The sequence below is a fragment of the Geotrypetes seraphini genome, chromosome 6 (genome assembly GCF_902459505.1).
Source record: "Geotrypetes seraphini chromosome 6, aGeoSer1.1, whole genome shotgun sequence".
Taxonomy (NCBI): Eukaryota; Metazoa; Chordata; class Amphibia; order Gymnophiona; family Dermophiidae; genus Geotrypetes; species Geotrypetes seraphini.
The window spans coordinates 117,205,037-117,225,547 of NC_047089.1; the positions used below are offsets into that span (position 1 = coordinate 117,205,037).

The 20,511-nt window shown below is 44.6% G+C and overlaps 1 protein-coding gene across 3 annotated transcripts in view; it reads right to left on the reverse strand.

Annotated features, from left to right (window-relative positions):
- The window catches only part of EFNB2 (ephrin B2), a 496,270-nt gene that overhangs the window by 77,528 nt on the left and 398,231 nt on the right, over nt 1-20,511 (reverse strand). For 2 of the 3 annotated variants that reach the window (XM_033948723.1, XM_033948724.1), the window contains exons 5-6: nt 13,259-13,372; nt 12,596-13,068 (exon numbers count right to left, since the gene is read on the reverse strand). In XM_033948723.1, coding sequence (XP_033804614.1) covers nt 12,596-13,068; nt 13,259-13,372 — 587 coding nt within the window. The remainder of the gene's footprint in view (nt 1-12,595; nt 13,069-13,258; nt 13,373-20,511) is intronic. The other variant, XM_033948725.1, reaches the window with a different exon arrangement.

The window sequence follows — 20,511 nt, forward strand, 5'->3', positions numbered from 1 at the left end:
AAAAATTATTTACAATGTCCAATGTGACATGGACAAGAGGACATGGACTGAAGCTAAGGGGGGACAAGTCCAGGACAAATATCAGGAAGTTCTGCTTCACGCAACGAGTGGTGGACACCTGGAATGCTCTCCCAGAGGAGGTTATTGCGGAATCCACCGTTCTAGATGCACATCTCCTTACGAGAGGCATAGAGGGATATGGGTGACTAAAATTACGCCAGGTGTACACCTGCCTGGGCCTCCGCGTGTGCAGATCGCCGGACTTGATGGACCGAAGGTCTGATCCGGAGATGGTAGTTCTTATGTTCTTATAAAATTATTCTTTCATATACCACTGAAGCCAAAATTAAAAGGTCCTAGTTTTAAAGAGATTGCCCTGTACTGATACAAAATAGCTTTGATAATTGCACTTTAAAAAAACTTAAAAGAATGAATTGCCACTCAAATTCTTACCCTTACAAGTAATGTCATATAACTTGGAATTTTAGAACTTTAAATTAAAAAAAAAAAAAAAAGATTATGTACTTACCCTGGTAAGCTTCTTTCCAGTAGATAGGGGAGACATTCTATACAAGTGGGTAGTATCCCAATAGCCGTGTGCCAAATGCAGAAGGAATCCAATCCGTTTTTTTTTTTTATCTGCCTCCGCTCTACTTTAATGTGCTCTCTAGCTCCACCTACAGTTAGTACCCTCGCACCGAAAGCCACCGTACAAACGTGAAGTAGAGGCTCCCATGGTAATGAAGTCCATAAACAAGTGTTCTACTCAAGAATTAACATGAGAACATTAACTGTAAACAAGTAACAAATGCATCAAAGGAGCACAGAAGTGACCCCCTGCATAAAACAGTAACACATATACAGATTCTTCCCAGCACAAGGGCTGACTGACATCAAGAATCAACTTGAAGACGCATAAATGGTTAGTAGGTAGGTGAAGGAAGGACAGGGCGGGAGTCTAGAATGTCTCCCCTATCTACTGGAAAATAACTTACCAGGGTAAGTACATAATCTCTTCCAGTGCAATAGAGGAAACATTCTAGACAAGTGGGACATATCAAAGCAGTCCCGAAATGCCAGGGTGGGTTGACTGTGTCGCCCAGGAAAACTGAGGATCCGAAGGTAGTCCTGTCTCATTGCCACATCCACTATGTAATATTTGGCAAAATGTGAGCAAAGAATACTACATTGCTGCCATATAGTTCTTCGAAGAAGACTGCACTAACTTCGGCTCTTGAAGTCATAGTCCTAGAAGAATGCGCTGTAACAGAGATGGGAGACAGAGTCCCGGCCAGAATATAAGCTGACGAAAGGGCCCCATGGATTCATCCAGAAATGGTGGCCTTGGAAGCAGGGGCACCCCGCACAACAGAATGTATCAGCACAAACAGGTCATAGAGACAAAAGTTGTCAGTAATCTCCAGGTAACAAAACCCTGTGCACATCAAGTTTCTTCAAAAGGCGATCCTGTGGCCTGGAACAAGCAGACTGAAAATCAGGCTAACGCACCTCCTGAGGAACATGGATGCTGAAGTCAACTTCGGCAGGATAGAAGGAACTATGCATAAGGAAGACCAGACACTAAGAATCGGTAGAATGACTCTCGATAAGAAGAGCCCGAAATTCGGAGACATTGCTTGCCGAAGTAACAGCGATGAGAAGACAACTGGGAAAGTCAAGGCCAAGAGGGAAACATCCAGAAGAGGCTCAAAAAGAGCTGTGGTAAAGCCAGACAGCACCCAATTGAGATCCCACAAAGGGAGCAGTGGTGTAATAGGTGGTTTAAAGCAAAGAGCCCTTTGCAGAAATCTAGAAATAGCAGGGTGAGATGGTTAAGACTAAGGATGGTCCTGGCTCTGAAACAAGAGATCCCCGCTACTTGGACACGAAGGGATGTCATAGCTGGATGTCCAGATCAGCTGGAAGAAAGTCAAGAACCACCTAAATCTGAGCGGAATATGGCTCTGACCATTTCTGGTCACACCAATGCTGGAAAGTCTGTCATGCCCCAGTGCAGGCAGACCTAGTAGCAAAAGCCATGCTGTAAGAGCAAAGTAACCAGATCCTGAGAAAGCAGGTCAGAAGGGTGCAGAACTGAAGGCCGCTATCTCTGCAAAGTTGCAGATCTGCGTACCACAGCCTGTGAAGCAAGTCCAGAGCCACCAGAATGACAAGGCCCGGAAGGATCACTATCCGCCAAAAGACTTAGCCTAGTATGGGCCAGGGAGGAAGGACATACAGGGCGGCACAAGAGCACTGAGATCTGTGCTTGTCAGGCTCGGGTCTTCGTTGTGCCCTGTGCTGCTACAAGGACGAAGCTGGGCTGATCCTAGCTCTGCACAATGGCTTGGAATGCCACTGAGGATAGCTCCCATGTGGTTGAGGGACATAGGCTAATGCCATTGCGCTATTGGAGAAGACTCCGACCACTTGGTCCTCCAGAAACTTTTAGAAGCAAACCACAGCCAGCCGAAAGGCTTCCAGTCCCAGCCTGTCAATCAACAATGTCTAGTGGGAGAGATTCCAACCTCATTGGATGGGACGACTAGTACAGTGGGCTCTTTAGTCTGAAAAGCTGGCATATGACATCACTACGACACAGGAGTCGATCCACAGCAGTACGCCCCTGAAGAGCAACTGAGGGAGAAGCCACCAAGCCACGCTGGTTTGAGTCTCTAGAGTCCAGGAAAGACTGGACTGAAATGCAGACTCATGCAGATCCCAACGAGAGAGGAAGGCATACTGGAGAGGACACCTGTGCTCTCTCACCCAAGGAACCACATTCAATGTGGCTTGAAGGGACCTTAGGACCTGAAGATAGCCACATGCCGACTGAGCAAGTTCCTACAAGAAGGAAGAAACTGTGAGAACCATCAGCTTGATAGACGTGGCCCGCTGCTGCATCAAACACCCAGATATTCCAGATGCTGCATGGGCGTCAGACTGCTCCATCCGGAGCTCACAATTCAACCAATGCCCTCCAGAACAGGGATCACCGGATCCGCTGTATGGCAACCCTCGGCCAACAAGGGAGCTCTCATCAGGCAGTCGTCTAAGTAAGGGTGTATTGGCAGACTCATGTTCTGTAAATAAGCTGCCATGACCAGCATCGTTGAAGGTATGGAGAGCCGAGAACTGGCAATGTTTTTCCTTTTTCTTGGTTTATTTATTTTTTTTTTTAAGCACAAAACCGCAAGCTTGCGGTGCAGCTGGAAACATTGACATGTGCACGTAAGTTTCTGTGAGATCCAGAGAGGCAAGGAACTCTCTCTCCCAGGGCCACTGCTGCAAAATCGTGGAACTATGAGCACCACTTATACGCGCTGGAGATCCAGAACAGGTCCTCAATCACGGATCCTTCCTGAGCTAAGATGAAGGATATCAAGTAGCTGCCAGAGCTTGAGAGATTGGATTGCCCTGGATATCCAGCACACTTTTTACAGTAGCTTGCACCTTAAGCGCTGTGTCAGGTCGACCTGCGGTAGAACCCACAACCCAATCCATCAGAAGCTAGGGGAGTCCAAAGTGAAGCCTGAGCAAAGAATGTTCAAGACCCAAAGGTCGGACGAAAGGTGAGCCCAGGCCAGCAGACAACCGAGAGACTGTCCCCAACTTGTAGAGGGGCAAACTTTGGCCTGGTAGCATTGCGCCTTTGTGCGTGAAATGGGAGGCAGATGGTTGCACCTGCAGTACTGCTGATGGGAGCTCTGGGAAATTTCAGAGTTGTAACAGTCATAGGCGGAATCGCCTGTAGCCACGAAAAAGTAAAGTGACTAGAACTTCTAAAGATTCTGAGGCTGCTATCAGGCAGAGACATAGGGCTACAGTCTACCACAGAATTCATGAGGTCATCCATTCCCTTGCCAAACAAAAACTGCTCCTTAAAGGAAAGATTAGCCAAAGGAGCCTTGTATGTGGAATGAGCAACTCACTGTCAGATCTAGAGTATCCTGCGTGCAGAAAGAGTACGCCGGCACCTTAGCAAGCACTCGCATAAGCATCAGCAACATAAGCACCATCAGCCAAACGAAGTAGAGGAGGCAGCTGACCAGCCTCATACTCCAGCGTGCACAGCCAAGACAAAAACAGGTGCGAGTGACAAAGGATGCCACCGAAGTAGCCTTAATGCCTAAAGCAGCTGCATCAAAAAGTCTCTGGAGGACAACATCCAGCTAGTGGACCTGCATATCCTTAAGCACCATACCACCCGCACTGGGAAAAGAGGTGTGTTCAGTCACTTGTGCAATCAAAGAATCTACCTTAGGCTGATCCAGAAGCTACTGGCTCTTCTGTGACATAGCCCACACTATCTTAAGAACTCCTTCCAGAGAAACAATGCTCTGAGAATAAAATGCTCAGATCAGAGTGCCAGGGAAAGGCAGAAGACTGGGAGCGCACTCCACAAAGCCAGGAGGAAAAGGTGGACAAAGCTGAATGAATGACCAAATTCAACTCCTACAGAGACTCAGAAATAAGATCTGGCAAAGCTGCTCCTGATTTCCCCCACCACCCGCGCCTAGAAGCGCTGAACTGGGGAATAAAGGGCCAGCGAGCTGGTCAGCATCCAAAAAATCCCCCAGATCAGAATCAGGCAGGACTAGAACAGTGCTTAGGGAAGCAATGCTGCTTAGAGAAAGAACAGAGATGGTGGGGACTGCACAGGGGAAAAATGCCCACTGCTATAAAGGTTGAGAAGGCCTCCGGCTCCTGGGGCACAGTCACCCAGAGATGACTGCAACATGTGTTTCTTAGGCTGAGGTGGGTCCACAGCCCTACGAATAGAACCAGCAGCCATGCTGAGCCCCGAAAACAAAATAGGCCACCCCACTGGGCTAACCGAGCATTTAGTCACCTGCTTAATCAGAAGAGAGGCTAAGCTTTGTGCTACCGCCATTCCTGGCAAAGGTGCCTAATTTGCATAATCCTGGCAAGAAATCACACTAGGAGAGTCCAAGGCTCCATCCTAATAAGTTTTGAGGCAAAATTTGAAGTTTTAGAGAAGTAGGGAGCTTTTGAAATAAAGATATCTAAAAATCCAAGATGACAGCCGCTGAGAAATTCATGCCAAAATTGCAATATTTTTTCACATATAGCAAACTGTAAAAATGGAGATTTTAGGATTTTTTAGGTGGGGGAACACATTCAAAACTGCAAAATTCAGAACCCCCTGAATAACCTTACTGGCTATGACAGCCTTTACTCACTGTGACCTGGGTTGGAAATGTGCTGCAGTCTACCACAGCTCTCTTAAAGTAGTTGGAATTGGAGAACTACTGCCTCATGCTGGGAATGCCTCCAGGATACTGATCTTCAGACTGCCAGTCAGACATCATGCCTGACTTCATCTCCACTCTTATGGACCAACGGACACGCTCAGGGACGAGCAGAGGCATGAAACGCAGTCGTCACACTGCGAGATACTGCTGAGTCTCCAAAGTATGCCCCACAGCCTGCACTGAACGATGTAAGGCAATAGGAGAAGTGGGGATGGCCCAAACTCCTCAGAAACAGATGCAGGCTGGCTGATAGGTACCACCAGGGATTGGCCTGTTAGTTGCAGATCGAAGTCTGAGAGTTTTCCATGCAAGCAGAGCTAAAGAATTGCTCTAAACAAAAGAAAATCCCAAAAAAGGGATGGAAAAACACCGAATAAAATAATAAAAAGGGGAGAGCAGAACACACACATCCTTCTGGCACACGTGCAAAAGAAAAAAAACTGTAGGTGGAGCTAGAGATCACACTGAAGTAGAGCAGAAGCACAGAAAAAAATCCAGATTGGATTCCTTCTGCATGGCATGTGGCTATTGGAATACCCACTTGTCTAAAATGTCTCCCCTATTGCATTGGAAATAGAAGTTTCAAAGCAAGCACCAGTCACCCATCAAGAATGGGAATGTAAAAAACAAACACATAAAAAATGTTTTGTACTACACATTATTTTATTCCCAACACTTTTTTTAAATCTTTATCTTTATTGAATTTTCAAAATAATCACAAGATAACCTTGTTCAAGAAAATCAGTTGTAAAAGGTACGAGTACAAATTAAATCAATTCTCAAAAGAAACATATTAAACTTTCTTAAACCACAAACAATCCTTGGAGAATTCCTGGAAAATGTGAAGAGAAACAATAATTCTTACAATATGGGCTTAGCAGTAAGGTTCCCTGTACGACTTAATTAACACTAGCAGTAGACAGGGGGGGGTCACGTGATGCGTCTGACTTGAAAGGATGTGTGCCCTCGAGCTCTCCGAGCCCCGGTTTTCAAAACTCTGCTAAACTCCCTCTATAATACTGCCTGATTGGTGATAATCTTCCCGGAGACCTTCTTAAGGTGCTTTGCGGGAGTGCGACCTCTGGAATGGTGGTTTGCATCCGGAATGCCGGTACGTTCAGTGAAGATGCCAAAACACAAGTCTGCCTTCCCCGTGCCTAAAATGGCAGCATCGCCAACTCCATCTTCTGCCCCGGCGCAATGGGGAGAGTGGGCACAAGAAATTTCCCGCATGGTGACCGCGTCTCCATAAGCTTCAGTCAGCAGTAGACTGCATAAATAAACGCTTTGAGTCGCAAACGAACCGCATTGCAGCGGTGGAGCAGTGCATCTCTGATGGGGAAGATGCGGCACTGCGGTATCGCACTAGTGTGGTCACAATGCAGGCCCAGGTGCAAGCGCTGACTGGCTGACTCGATGAACAGGAGCATCGCCAGCGCTGGAACAACCTCCACATGGTGGGTCTTCCAGAGCTCCGGGCTGACTAAGATCTCTACCACTTCTTTCAAATTGGCTCCCGACTAGGCTGGGCCTAGAGGCACCGCCGACCGGCTTTATCTGCGAGTGAGCGCATTGCATGGGCCAACGCTCGGGGGATAACAATCGCCCTAGGGCTGCAATTGCTCGTTACCTCAACTGGAAGGAAAAAGAGCTTACCGGAAAGTGGGACAGTTGGACTACGAGGGAAAGAAACTGTTGCTGTTCAACGATTATTCACTCTATGTGGCCTCCCACCGTAAAGAAATGGTGCCCCTTTGCACCGCGCTTCACCGACGAGGAGTGCGGTTTGCGCTGGTGTACCCGGCGTCGCTGCGCATTTGGAGAGAGGGGAAACCTCACACCTTTGCTTATCGAGCGGCAGTGCAGCATTTTCTAGACTCCATGCCGGCCATGGCTGACGGGGTGGGGAGGCCCCTGAGGCTGATCTGGCCATTTGACGCAGCAGCTTGCCCTCAGTATTTTCTCTCTGTGGCCTTCATCTATTTGTGAGACCTATCGGATACCTTGGCCGCTGAGGGTAGTTCTGCCTGGACTCTGTTGGCTTAAGTGGGGGTGAGCTGTGGTGTCTAGGGCGTTCGGGGCCTGGTGACCCTTTTTTGCTCTGTTTTGGTCCCATGCTTCGGACTGCTTGACGTCGACGGCAGTGAACTTTGATCGCCTTCTTTGCTGTTTCATCCCTGCTGGGGTCTGTCTGGACCAGGCTGATTGAGGGAGGGCGATCTGCTCCGGTGCTGGCAGGTTCTTCTTTCAGCCTGAGCAGTTGAATCTTTGTGGGAGACTGTGGGTCTATGAGAGCTCAGCTAAGGACTTTAGGCTGCTCCGCTTCTTGGGAGTGGGATTTTTTGTTCTTAGTTTTTTCTTTTGTATTGAGGGATTTGGGGGATGGCTCTGGGGATGCTTTTCTCTGGGGGCCAGGGTGAGGTTGGTGGGGAGCAGGTGGGGGTTTGGGGGGGTGGATGGTGTGATTGAATGTGGGTATGTGTGGTGGTTGATGTGTGGGTAGGGGGGAGGGCTATATGTGATGTGGTGCAGCGTTCCTGGGGGTGGTTGGGCATGCTTCTGTGTCCCATGGCACTCTTTAGTGTGTTCCTGCTCAAGTTTTCCTGGATGGGAGGCCTAGCTGGGGGGCTGACTGTCCACTGTACTAATTTGTCTCCTGTTATTACCTCTGGGAAACTTTTTACTAATGACTAAGTTGACTATAGCTACCTTAAATGTGGACGGGATTCACTCTCCTGTTAAGAGGAAGAAGGTTTTGACCTGGTTCCAACGGTGGGGGACTGATATCGCTTTTGTGCAGGAAACTCATATTTCCATTACTGAACACCTCAAGCTTAGGAGAGACTGGGTGGGTGAGGTTTGCTCGTCCTCCTTTGGTACCCGGAAACGAGGAGTTGCCTTCCTTATTCATAAACAACTGCTCTTCCACACTCATAAGGTTCTCCAAGACCAGGAGGGCCTATATGTTATAGTTTTGGGGGAATTTTGGGGCACAAATGGTTATTATGCCATCTGTTTGCTCCTAATGTGTATAATCATAAATTTTTTCCGCTCTGCTTGCCAGGATAGCCATGCCGCTGGTGGGAGGGGACTTTAACATTACTGTAGATCCTGCCCTGGACTGTAGTCCGGCAAAGGCGGGGGCAAGGGACCATGGAGCCAAGGGGGTACATTTTTTACTTAGCCAGTTGCAGTTATTGGACACCTGGAGGATTTTGCACCCAACGGAATGCACCTACACCTTTTACTCACACCCCCACAATGTATATGCCCGGTTGGACTACCTGTTGATCTCACCCTCTCTGCTCCCCAGGGCTTCTGGGAGGTTCCCTTATCGGATCACTCCCCAGTTGTCATGGAACTTCAGTTTATGCCGGAGTCCGGGGAATGGCATTGGAAATTTTCGTGTTACCTCTATCGAGATCTAGAATTTCATAAATATCTTCAGGAACAGTGGTTGGAGTATAGTTATCATAATAACACTGAAGACGTCCACCCAGTGACATTTTGGGAGGTCTCCAAGGCAGTTCTGCGGGGGTTCATTATTGCTTATCTTTCTTGCAAGTGGAAGAAAATGGATGCTGAGTTATTGGCTCTCTCGGGGGAGCTTCAACAATTGAGGGCGTGCCACTTTCTGCAGATGATAAACTTCACTTGTTGACCGTAAGGCACCAGATTGATACCATCTTGACGCAGAGGGCCTCTCGCGATATTTATTTTCAATGGTATAAATTGTACTCCTGGGGGGTTAAGACAGAGAAGCTGTTGGCCAATTTGGTCAGGCATCTGCGCACATGCCAGGTTATTCTGTTCATACAGGACAAGAAAGGTACTCGTTTCACCCAGGAACAGCAGATTTAACAGCAATTTGTTCACTTTTATGAATCTCTGTACGCTAACAGACCCTTTTCGGAAGCTGATAGAGATGTCTTCTTTCAGGGGCTTACGCTTCCTAAGCTGACAGTAGCTTAGCTGGAGCAATTGAATATCCCTATTAGCCCTGGAGAAGTACAGCTTGGTATCAAGAAGCTCAAGTTAACTAAAGTACCTGGCCCTGATGGATTTGGTTCTGAATATTACAAGATCTTATTGGATCAGGTCTCCCCTGTTTTGGCGGGGGCATTCAATGCATTGTCTGCAAACCAGGGTTTGGAGACACCTAATTTAGCTCACGTTGTGCTCTTGCCTAAACCGGGCAAAGACCCGGCCCAGGTGGGGTCTTATCACCCCATTTCTCTTCTCAATCAAGATGCCAAGCTTTTTGCCGTGATTATGACGACCAGATTGAATGCATTTTTGCCGCTTTTGATCCATGAGGACCAGACCGGGTTCGTGCTGGGCCGCTACGCGTCGATGAATCTAGCTCGCGCTCTGATGGCTCTTCATTCCAGGCGCTGGATGGAGGGCACATCGGCTATTGTTGGCCTGGATATGGAGAAAGCATTTGATAGCATCTCATGGCCATACCTCTTCTGGGTTTTACGTCAGTTTGGCATAGAGCAGGGATAGGGAACTCCGGTCCTCGAGAGCCGTATTCCAGTCGAGTTTTCAGGATTTTCTCAATAAATATGCATTGAAAGCAGTGCATGCAAATAGATCTCATGCATATTCATTGGGGAAATCCTGAAAACCCGACTGGAATACAGCTCTCGAGGACCGGAGTTCCCTACCCCTGGCGTAGAGGGTCCCATTCACCAATGGATTTGTAGCTTATATATTCAACCGCAAGCAAGACTTTTGGTGAATGGTCAGTTCACTGACCCATTTGCATTGGGTAGGGGGATGCGACAGGGGTGGCCATTGTCTCCGCTTCTTTTTGTGTTAGACATCGCACCATTGGCCGCTAAAATTCAAGGGGATTCGACTCTTCGGGGTATCTGGCTTGGACAGAAGGAGAGCCGCATTAATCTATTTGCTGATGATATTCTCATTTATCTAGACTAACCCCGCCAGGATCTAGGGAGGGTCCTAGCCTTTGGGGATATTTCTGGCCTTCAAGTTAATTGCGATAAATCTGAGCTTCTCCCATTGCGGTCTACTACAGTGGAGAACTGGCATGCGGGCCTCGAGATCCCACTGGTACGGGGGCCGATGCGTTATCTTGGTGTGTATTTAAGCCCAGATCTCAAGCTTCTGTACCAATATAATGTGCGACGCCATTTGGATGAGATCTAGCAATTGTGTGTTAAATGGAGAGACCTTCCATTGGGACTCTGGGGGCGTGTGGCTTTGTCTGGTACTTCTCCCCAAAATTCTGTATCCCTTGCAGACTATACCTCTCTGGGTTACGGATAAGGATGTGCACTTGTTTCGCTCTATCCTCTCTTCCTTCCTCTGGCGTCATAAGCGAGCCCGGATTAGCTATGCTACTTTGGCTCTGGACAAATCAGGGGCGGTTTAAATCTCCCTGATCTTCGTTTTTACAATGTGGCAGCTCTGTTTCGGTTTATCCATGAGGGCTGGTCGGGTGGAGGCATGGTGCACCCCCCATTCGGTCTTGTCCCTTCTCGACGCCCCACAGTCAGTTATTCTGGGCGGGGAGAATAAGTTTGCATTTCTCCTCCTCCTGCGACGTGCATGGAGGTGGTGGCGGCATCGGCAGAGGAAAACTCCGGAAGCTTCCCTCTTGTTGCAGCTGTATGGGAATGTCGATTTTCCCCTGGGTGTAGGACACTCTTGGTTTCAGTAGTGGGAGCGAAGAGGGTGTAGATCACTTCAGGATTTCCTTACCGTGGGGGGTGGTCAGTTTCCTACATTTGCCCAACTGCAATCCCATTGGCATTTGCCCCAGACTCATTTCTGGGCCTACCTTCAAGCTCGACATTACTACTTGTCCCTTGGTCGCAAGTTGGGGGCTGCTTGGCTATGTGGTCCCTTGGATGTTCAGTTTTTTCAGGTACTGCCCGTTTTAACAAATTAGCCACCTGGTATCGTATTTTGAAGAATGCTTCAGATCTAGGATCTATTGATAGATTGGCTTCACAGTGGCAATTAGACCTTGACATTACACTTGACCGCAGGACATTTCTTGATCTTTTTGCCAACGTGCACGCCTTGGGGGGGGGCTCCATGGATTTTCGGGAAATGCAATTTAAAATCCTGCACCGAGCTTACATTTCCAGGGCGCAGGGGGCTCTCATATGGGCCTCTGGGAGGAGGGGTCTGCACTAAGTGCAATTGATCCTTGGGTACCTTCATTCACCATTTCTTGGAATGTCCCGCTACTGCCTTATGGTTGCGAGTTCTCCCGTTTTTGGAGCGCCTTGTTCAACGTGCTGTGCCCTGGAACTATGGTTTCCTGCTATTGGGAGATCAACGCAATTTGATAGAGGGAGGGCTTACACCACCCCAGTGCAGGGTTCTTTACATGGCTGTCTTGGTGGCAAAAAAGCTCTTGTTGCAACACTGGGTGGCTGACTCAGTGGCCTCTTTTCTGCAGTGGATTGCTCGTTTAGCTGAGGTGGTGCATTATGAAATACGGCGCACCCCCCGGTCTGGGAACCTCAATCATAGGTGTTACCTAGCTCTCTGGCAGCGGGCCTTAACTCAGGGCTGGAGGCTGATGACCCAATCCTCTGACTCCTCTGGGAGTGGTTGCCACTCCTTTCTTTTTGGCTCCCTTGAGCGGCTGCACTGGTGTGTTTGGTTGGTTGGGGAGTATGACTGTGGGGTGATTGATGCATGCTTGTTGTGACTTGTGGCTGGGTGTTTGGGGTCTGCGTGTGTTTGGGGGTTTTATGGTACTTAAAAATGTCAATTGTGTTGGGCATCCAACTGAAGGGTTTCTGTACTATGACTCATTTGTTGCCATGATTTTCACTTGTTGATTTCCTTGGCTGTTCAGCTTTTCTCTGTTTTTCCCCCTCCTGGTTGTATGTTCCCTTTGCAATAGCTAATAAAGATATAAAAAAAAAAACCCCCAAAAAAACCCACTAGCAGTAGACAGCTTCTTCATATCAAGAAATGCGCGCAAGTGTTCAGGTAAAAAAAAAGACATATTTAACTGCAAGATACTTAGATACAAGATACATAGATAACTGCAAGTCAACTGAGTATTTCAATACTTCAACAAGATATTTTCTTAGCATTTCCATAGGTGACATTCCAATTGAATGAGGAAAGTTGAGAATTCACACATTTAATCTTCTATTATAATTTTCCAATTGTTCTATTTTCTTATTCAAATTTATTTTATCTTTGACCAGTTCTGAAGATAGAGTTTGTAAATCAGTAACCTTAGTCTTAACCTGGGATACTTCCATATTAAATTGGTCTATAGTACCCTGCAGTTTCTCTCCCAAGGCATTAAGAGTACTCACGAGTGCTGCAATTTCTTTAGAAGAGCTGGAAACTGTTGTGTTGATCTTCATGAGAGTCTCCAATATGCTCTCCAGTGACACTGCCTCAGATTTCTTTAGTTGGGGAGAAATCTCCAAAGTTTCTTCTGCCTCCAGCTGTTTCCGTACGGCTACAGCCCCTGCTCCCAGGGTCTCCCTCGAGAATATCAAGTCGGGAGTCACATCCGGGTCAGCTGCATTAGGTGCTGGGAGCGGTGGTGGAACTGACATCAGAGGGGAGAGAGATACCTCCCAGTCCGAAGCCCCAGCCTCTCTTCCAGCTGGGAAACCGCCAGACTCTGCCCCGATGAGAGGGGAACCTGCTCCGACAAACTCCAGCATGGAGTGCTGTGAGGGAGTAGAAGTTTGTGCCACAGGGGGATCTGCTCGAACTACTCCCTTTCTCTTTGAATGTGGCATACTCGGGACAGCTGAAACAAAATGCTCAGACGCTCCTGCAGATCGAAGTCAGAGATGCCGAGGGTAAGCTGCAGCTATCTTGGAATCCTGCAAAACCCTCCCCCCCAACACTTTTTTTTTTTTTTTTTTACTGAAATACAAAAAGTTTAATAAAGTCATGATTTTACTTACAAAATTTACAGCCCCAAAAGTGAACATTTTAAGAAAAAAATTTTTTATATGTACCTGCAGGGACATTCACAAATGGGCTCATTGTGTAACTTCTCCTGTTTGTACCAGGTTCCTGTTCTAAATATCTTGTTGAAACAGCATCCTCAGATGACCCAGCAGAATCAGGATCTGTAGAAAAAAAAGTTTCACTGTAAATATTGTAGAACAAACATCACTTCTGGTGGAATTCTGCACAAAAAGTATTCAAAATTCTGCGTTAAAACGCCCCCCCAAATTCTGCACAAAAAATTTGCAAATTTGACAACATTTAAACATTATTTTTGCTAATTATCCAGAATTTCAGTACAATTCAGTATTTTCATTAAATTATACTAGAGAAAAAAAAGAGCCTTCAAGTTTTTTTCACTTAACCCCTCCTTTTATAAAACTGGAGTGTGTTTTTTAGCACCGGTCAGAACAGTAACAGATCCGAGCGGCGGAGCTCTTACCACTGCAGCCGGCGCTAAAAACTGTGCTATAGTTTTGTAAAAAAGGGGGGGGGCTAATTACTTTCTTCTAGCAGCACACCTTTGTAAAAGCCCACCTCAGTGAAGTTTGGTTGATTTTCTTTTTTTAAAATTTTATTAATTTTCAAAACAAGAACAAAGTGCATTAAATTTTACATACAGTTATGTTCATAGACAGCACTTACAATCGATCAATAACAATACAAATTATATTTCCCCCCCTCCCTTCCACTACATCCATCAAGGAATAATACAATATATATTTCCCCCCCCCTCCCACCCTCCCTGGATGCATGCGAACCTCCTTTTAGAAATCAAAGACTTATACTAGTGATCAGTTTTTACAAATGTCATCAATGGACCAGATCTCATTAAATTTTTTGTAATGACCCAGTTGTTCTGAATTCATTCGCTCATATCTATAAAACTGGCACAGGGTTTCCCACCAGAAGTTAAAATTCAGTCTATCCCAGTTTTTCCAATTTTTTGTAATTAACTGCATCGCTATCCCTGTCATAATAAAAAGTAATCTATTCTGGGGTGTGGCTTGGTAGCCTAACATGGTGGAAGCTTAATCATTGAGCTCCATCCCTCTGAAAGCCTCTGCGGTAATATTATATACAATTTCCTTCAAGGCAATTGATCTCCTGATGTGAGATCAATTGCCTTGAAGGAAATTGTATATAATATTACCTCAACGCGTCAAACAAAGAATGAATCGTCTTTCGCGGGAGGAAATGCAAAAAGAATTAAAGCTGATCCCCCATCTCCATCCAGAGTGCCTCTTCCGTCGGACGAAGTGAATAACAACGCAGGCATTATAGTTGAGTTACGAAATATAATGCTGGAGGTAAAGGAGGAAGTTTCTAACTTAGCTAAGAAAATACAAATTGCTAATGCTTGTGCTGTTTAGATGGAAGAGAGAATGGAAAAAGCAGAAGAAACTTTATTACAATGTAAATCTGATCATCAATCCATTCAACGATTGGAAGATAGAATTGAACAGATTGAGAACAAGTCCAGACGTAATAATTTGAGGATTTTAAATTTAAAAGAAGGATTGGAGGGAAAAGATGACATTTCTTTTTTAGAAAATATTATTCCTAAACTAGTGCCATTGAGCCCTCGATTTCCATTAGAGATCAAGAGAGCTCATAGAATCCTGATAAAATCAAATACAAAAGGGATTCCAAGACCATTAATATTTAGAGTAATGAGGTATCAGCAGGCAATAAAAATATTAAATTTGACTAAAGCTAATAAAGATTTAATATATAAAGGGACAAAATTGATCTTCGTTCCTGATTTTGCTAAAGCCACTTCTGAAAAACGTAAAAAATTCTTCCAATTAAGACCTAAATTAAAGGAGATAGGAGCAAGGTACAGTCCTATATACCCTGCAATAATGAGGATTACATTAGATAATAAGACCTGTCAATTTGAAGATCCGGAAGAGCTCATAAAGTTTCTTTTACAACAGAAAGAACCAATGAATATGTAATTTTAGAAAATTCATAAATGAAAGGAAAGGATTTGACATAAAGAAGATTGGTTAAGTGGCACTAGTTAAAAACAGGCAAATAACTGATGGGTTAGAGTATAAATGATTATTAATTATAGAAGGAAGAGGAAAAGTCAAAGGAACACCATAATGCAGTTTAAAACTAAACGGAGAAAAATGCGAATGTGTGGAACTGGATATAAGAATTAAAGGCGGTGAAGTGCTTGGTGATCGACTGAGAATGTCTGTTCTTCGGTATCAGGAAATCGGTATGAATTGAACAGTGCTTTTCTGACTGTAGGGTCATCGGACAGAGTAAAGAAGGAGGGAAAATAAATAAATAGCTATACAAGGATATTGGCGGAATAGAAATCACTAATGTAATGTAATGTAATAATTTGATAAGGTGGCACAGAAGATGGAAGTTCATGAGACAGTGATGCTCCTATAGTAAACGTCGGTTCTCGTATAGGAAAGATGGACTGATTTTACAGTTTGACTTTATTACAGTAATAGTCAACTTCACAAATGACAATTAATGGCTTCACATACAAAGGACTGAAGTTTCTTCCATCATTTCAACGTTGTTATTTGTGAAAAACAAGGGAATAGATCCAACGAGGTGACACATTCAACGGATTTGAAGAAGATCGCTACTATACGGCTGCAAAAGGACATGGAGTTCATAATCAAAAAACAAACAAACGCCTAAAAAGTGTCCTAAATGGCTACTTGGACGATCAAAAAGCCTGATCGTCCAAGTACCCATAACCAAAGCTGGTTTTTAGACGCATCTAAAAACAGCTTATGCCTTTCCCCTGCCTCTAAACGCAGAGAGAAAAAAGGTGTGTTTAGAGGAGGGGAAAGGGCGGGCAGTGGGCGGGAGGTGGGCCAACCTACACCTAGGTGTACAACACATATAACCAAAACAGTTGACAGGTTGCCTAGTTGGCACTTAGACCTTTTTGACTTAGACGAAGTGCCGAAAAAGGGGCCGCTAAGCTGATGGCCGCTGGTGTGATCAGTTCAGCGGCCCAGAAACCTACCCACCGCAACCATCGCGGCAGGAGAGATGCCCAATCTCTCCTGCTGCGATACATCACACCCCCCCGAGATGCCCACCCTCCTGCCTGGATCGTTGTGGGGGGGGGGATTCTGTAACCGGTTTTGTTTTTGACAGACACCGGTTACAGAATCCAGCTTTTAGGGGAAGGACTGGCTCCTCCTTCGCCTAAAAGCCCTTCTGTTGGACGTTTGGGGCTTAGGCATTTTTTTAGTTCATTATGGCCAAAAAGTGTAGATGTTGTGATGGTGTACTTTTAGACGTAGTGGTGATCTGGGCATTTAGTAGAGGCAGGCCATAATCAAAACAAGGACGTTTGTTTTGATTATGGACACTTTCCCTGCTTCTGCTTTGAACGTTTAAGGACTTAGGCCAAAAAGGGACTTAGATGGTTTTTTTGATTATGCCCCTCCATGTGTCTTAAATCTGGCTATGGGGAAAATCTTTTGTGCCAGATGAATGCATTTTAAAATCTTTGGTGGATACACATTCCGCTTTTTATGGAAGTCAGTAGAGGCTTCCCTTCTTTGCTCTAATGAAGATCATTAAGTCACTGTTATTGCCTGTCTGCATGGAATATAGTATATCACTTGTGTGTGATAGGAACATCGACTGAACAAAGGGAAAGTGCTGTCAGTTTAGAAACGAGCATATGTAAAAGCATACACTTATAGCTGACAGTTGGGATCTCTATGCAACTGCCCTATGCACACTGATTACATACTGCTTCTGAAAAAGTCAAAATCTAAAGTACAAATACTTTTGATTAAATACAATTAAAAACGGAGTTATGTGATCTGAAGAAAGTTTGTGCCGTCAATATATCTCAATTCATTCAAGGAAATTACAGTCTTACTCAGTTACAAAACATCCACTCTTCATTTCTCACAAAGATTGCATTTCTAATCTCATCATAGTGTTAACATAATTAAAGTTGGAGAAAGTATTACAAAGTCTTCATAAATAGATGCCATTTGACTTTATTGATTTAAAACGTAGTGTTTTAGTAATATGTAGTAGCAACAGGTCTTAGTAATTGATAAATATAGGGAAAAGGTAATATTTTTATTTAATTACTTCAAACGAATTTGGATTAAAGATGGGAGAAAACTAATTTATTCTTTAACAATAAATAAGTATTAATTGATTATAATAGAATTAATTCATCTATTAGTGAAGGATTATACTAATCTATAATAATAAAACGCTGGGCCCATGTGCCTAAGGCCCCGCCCACAGGAGTGGCCTAAGGCTCCCGGGCCTATTCTGATTGGCCCAGGCGCCTTAGGCCCCACCAGTAGGCGGGGCTTTGGTACAGCTGGGCCAATCGGGCCTCATTCTGCCGGTGGCTGCCTGCCGGACAGGCGGGTTTGGCACCCGTCTGTCCGGCCAACGAGAAAAAGGTACGGGGAAGGGGGGTGGCGGTGGTCGTGGGGGTTGGTCGGGGGTCGTGGGTCGGCTGGGGGGGCAGTCGGGGGGGGTAGACGTTGGGGGAGGGGGGGTCGTCGAGGGCAGGAGGGCCTGGGATCCCTCCTGCCCGTAATTTAGTGGGGGGGGGGGGTAGAGAGTCGCCTGGGCCAGGAGGGCTTGGGCTTCCTCCTGGCCCGAACGAGTCGGGGGTGCCGTGGTTGGCCGGGACAAGAGGGCTTGGGCTCCCTCTTGCCCCGATCGAGTCGGGGGGTCGCGGCTGCCGCAGGGCAAGAGGGCTTGGGCTCCCTCTTGCCCCGATGTTGTGTTGGGGGGGGGAGTGATGCATCGTGGCAGGAGAGATGCCTCATCTCCCCTACCGCGATGCCATCACTCCTCTACCCGAACTGCCGCGGGTCGCGGCAGTTCGGGTAGAAGAGTGATGGCATCGCGGTAGGGGAGATGAGGCATCTCTCCTGCTGCGATGGTTAGGTTGCCGGGCCGCTGAACTGATGGCGCCAGCGGCCATCAGCTCAGTGGCCCCTTTTTCGGCACTTAGACCTGGTTTTCTTTCGTCTAAGTCAAACAGGTCTAAGTGCCGACTAAACTGTTTTGGTTATAGGTGTTGTACGCCTAGGTGTAGGTCGGCCCACCTCCCGCCCGCCCTTTCCCCTCCTCTAAATACACCTCTTTTCTCTCTGTGCGTTTAGAGGCAGGGGAAAAGCCTAAGCTGTTTTTAGATACGTCTAAAAACCAGCTTTGGTTATGGATACTTGGACGATCAGGCTTTTTGATCGTCCAAGTAGCCATTTAGGACACTTTTTAGACGTTTTTTTTTTATTATTACCCCCTTAGTTTCTTAAAGAAACAAGAAGCTGATATATATTTTATTCAGGAAACTCATCTTTCAGCCAATGAATCATCAAAATTAGAGGGAGATTGGGTGAAACATTGTTTTTATGTGCAAACCATAGGTAAAAAAGCAGGGATTGCTATTTTAGTACACAAGAAATGTAATGGAAGCTTTAGATTAATTTCTACAGATGTCATGGGAAGATGGGTCCAAGTGGGCATGAGCTTAGAGAATAATACCTTGATGCTGATTAATGTTTACGCACCTAATTCGGGTCAAATTGAGTTTTTTAAATCTCTTCAACAGTTGTTTTTACCACTGACTACAACTAAAATGATTGTGGCTGGAGATTTCAATGCGGTTATGATGCTTTGATAAAAAAAACAAGTAGAATAATAAAATCATTGGGTTTGGATAATCTAGTTCAATCATGTGGATTAAAAGATATATGGAGGATTTTACATTTTAAAGATCAGGAATTTTCATTTTGTTCTCAAATACACAAATCCTTTTCAAGAATAGATTATTTTTTGTGTCAGATATTTTAACTCAACAAATCACAAAAGCTGAAATTGATCCGATTATTTTTTCGGATCATGGAGAAGTATAGATTGAATTAAATATAAATGAACAAGATTATAGTAGACCTGTTTGGAGGTTTAATAATGCTCTGCTAGCTGAAGATAATTTTATAGAAGAATTACAACAAAAAATTAATATTTTCAATTAAATACATCAGAAGAAATCTCATTAGAAATTCTCTGGGATGCTTTTAAAGCTACTATAAGAGGACATATTTCATTCTCAGTACACACAACGAAAAAGCATAAAATGGAATTTTTTAGTTTGGAGAAAAAGATTAAAGATTTAAAATTAAAATTGTATTCAAAATGAGAACAAAGCATGTTGCAAGAATTATTGCAATACAAATACAAATATGAGATTTCCTCTAGAATAGTTGAAAAAGTTATTTTATCAGCAAGCATTGTATTATGATAATTCAAATAAGGCTGGAAGAATGTTAGCGAATTACCTTAAAGTAAAGAAAGAGAAAATAAAAATAGCAGCTATAAAAGATGAAAAAGGGAAAACTCATTTCCAAATTAATAACATTTTAGAACAATTTTTGAAATTTTATAAAACATTATATTCTTCCGAGTTTGATTCAAATAAAGAAACTGAAGGAATTGAATTTTTAAAAACAATTGAAGGTCCGAAAATTCCTGATCATTTAAAAGAATCCCTTGAAAAGCTGATTACATTAAAGGAGATACAGACAGCATTGAAGTCTCTTAGTGTTGGATCCGCTCCAGGTGGAGATGGTTTACTGTTGAATTTTATAAATCATTTCAAACTATATTATTACTCCAATTATTACATTTATATAAATTTCAATTGAATAATAGTTGTATTATAGGTACCATGGCGGAATTTTTAACTATAGTATTACCTAAGCCAAATAAAGATCCTACTTTGGTTTCAAACTACAGGACTATTTCATTAATTAATGTGGATGGAAAATTGTTGGCTTTGAGGTTGGCCATGATAACTTTATGAAAGTTTTACCAGAAGAAAGACGAACCACGGACAGAAGTGTACAAAAAGACCAACTGTTAGGCCCAGGTGCTCAAAAGAGGAACTTGGTATATTAACGGGACATTTACGGGGAAATGAGGGAGAAGCATATGGGAAGAATCAACAGGCAAACAACAAGATTTGACAGACCAAGAGGAGGATAAGAAGGACGTATCACAGGGGAAAAACACAATGGGCAAAAAAACAAGAGCTGACAGCTCAAGATGAGGATAATAAGAAGCACATAACACAGGAAAAGAAAATGAAGACAAAAAACACCAGGATTTAAACTGCATGTATACTAATGCAAGGAGCCTAAGGAACAAAATGGGAGAACTAGAAATCATGGCTGACTGCTCTGGAAAAAGGCAGGTAGAAGTTCAAGCTGGCCCGCTGAGCCTT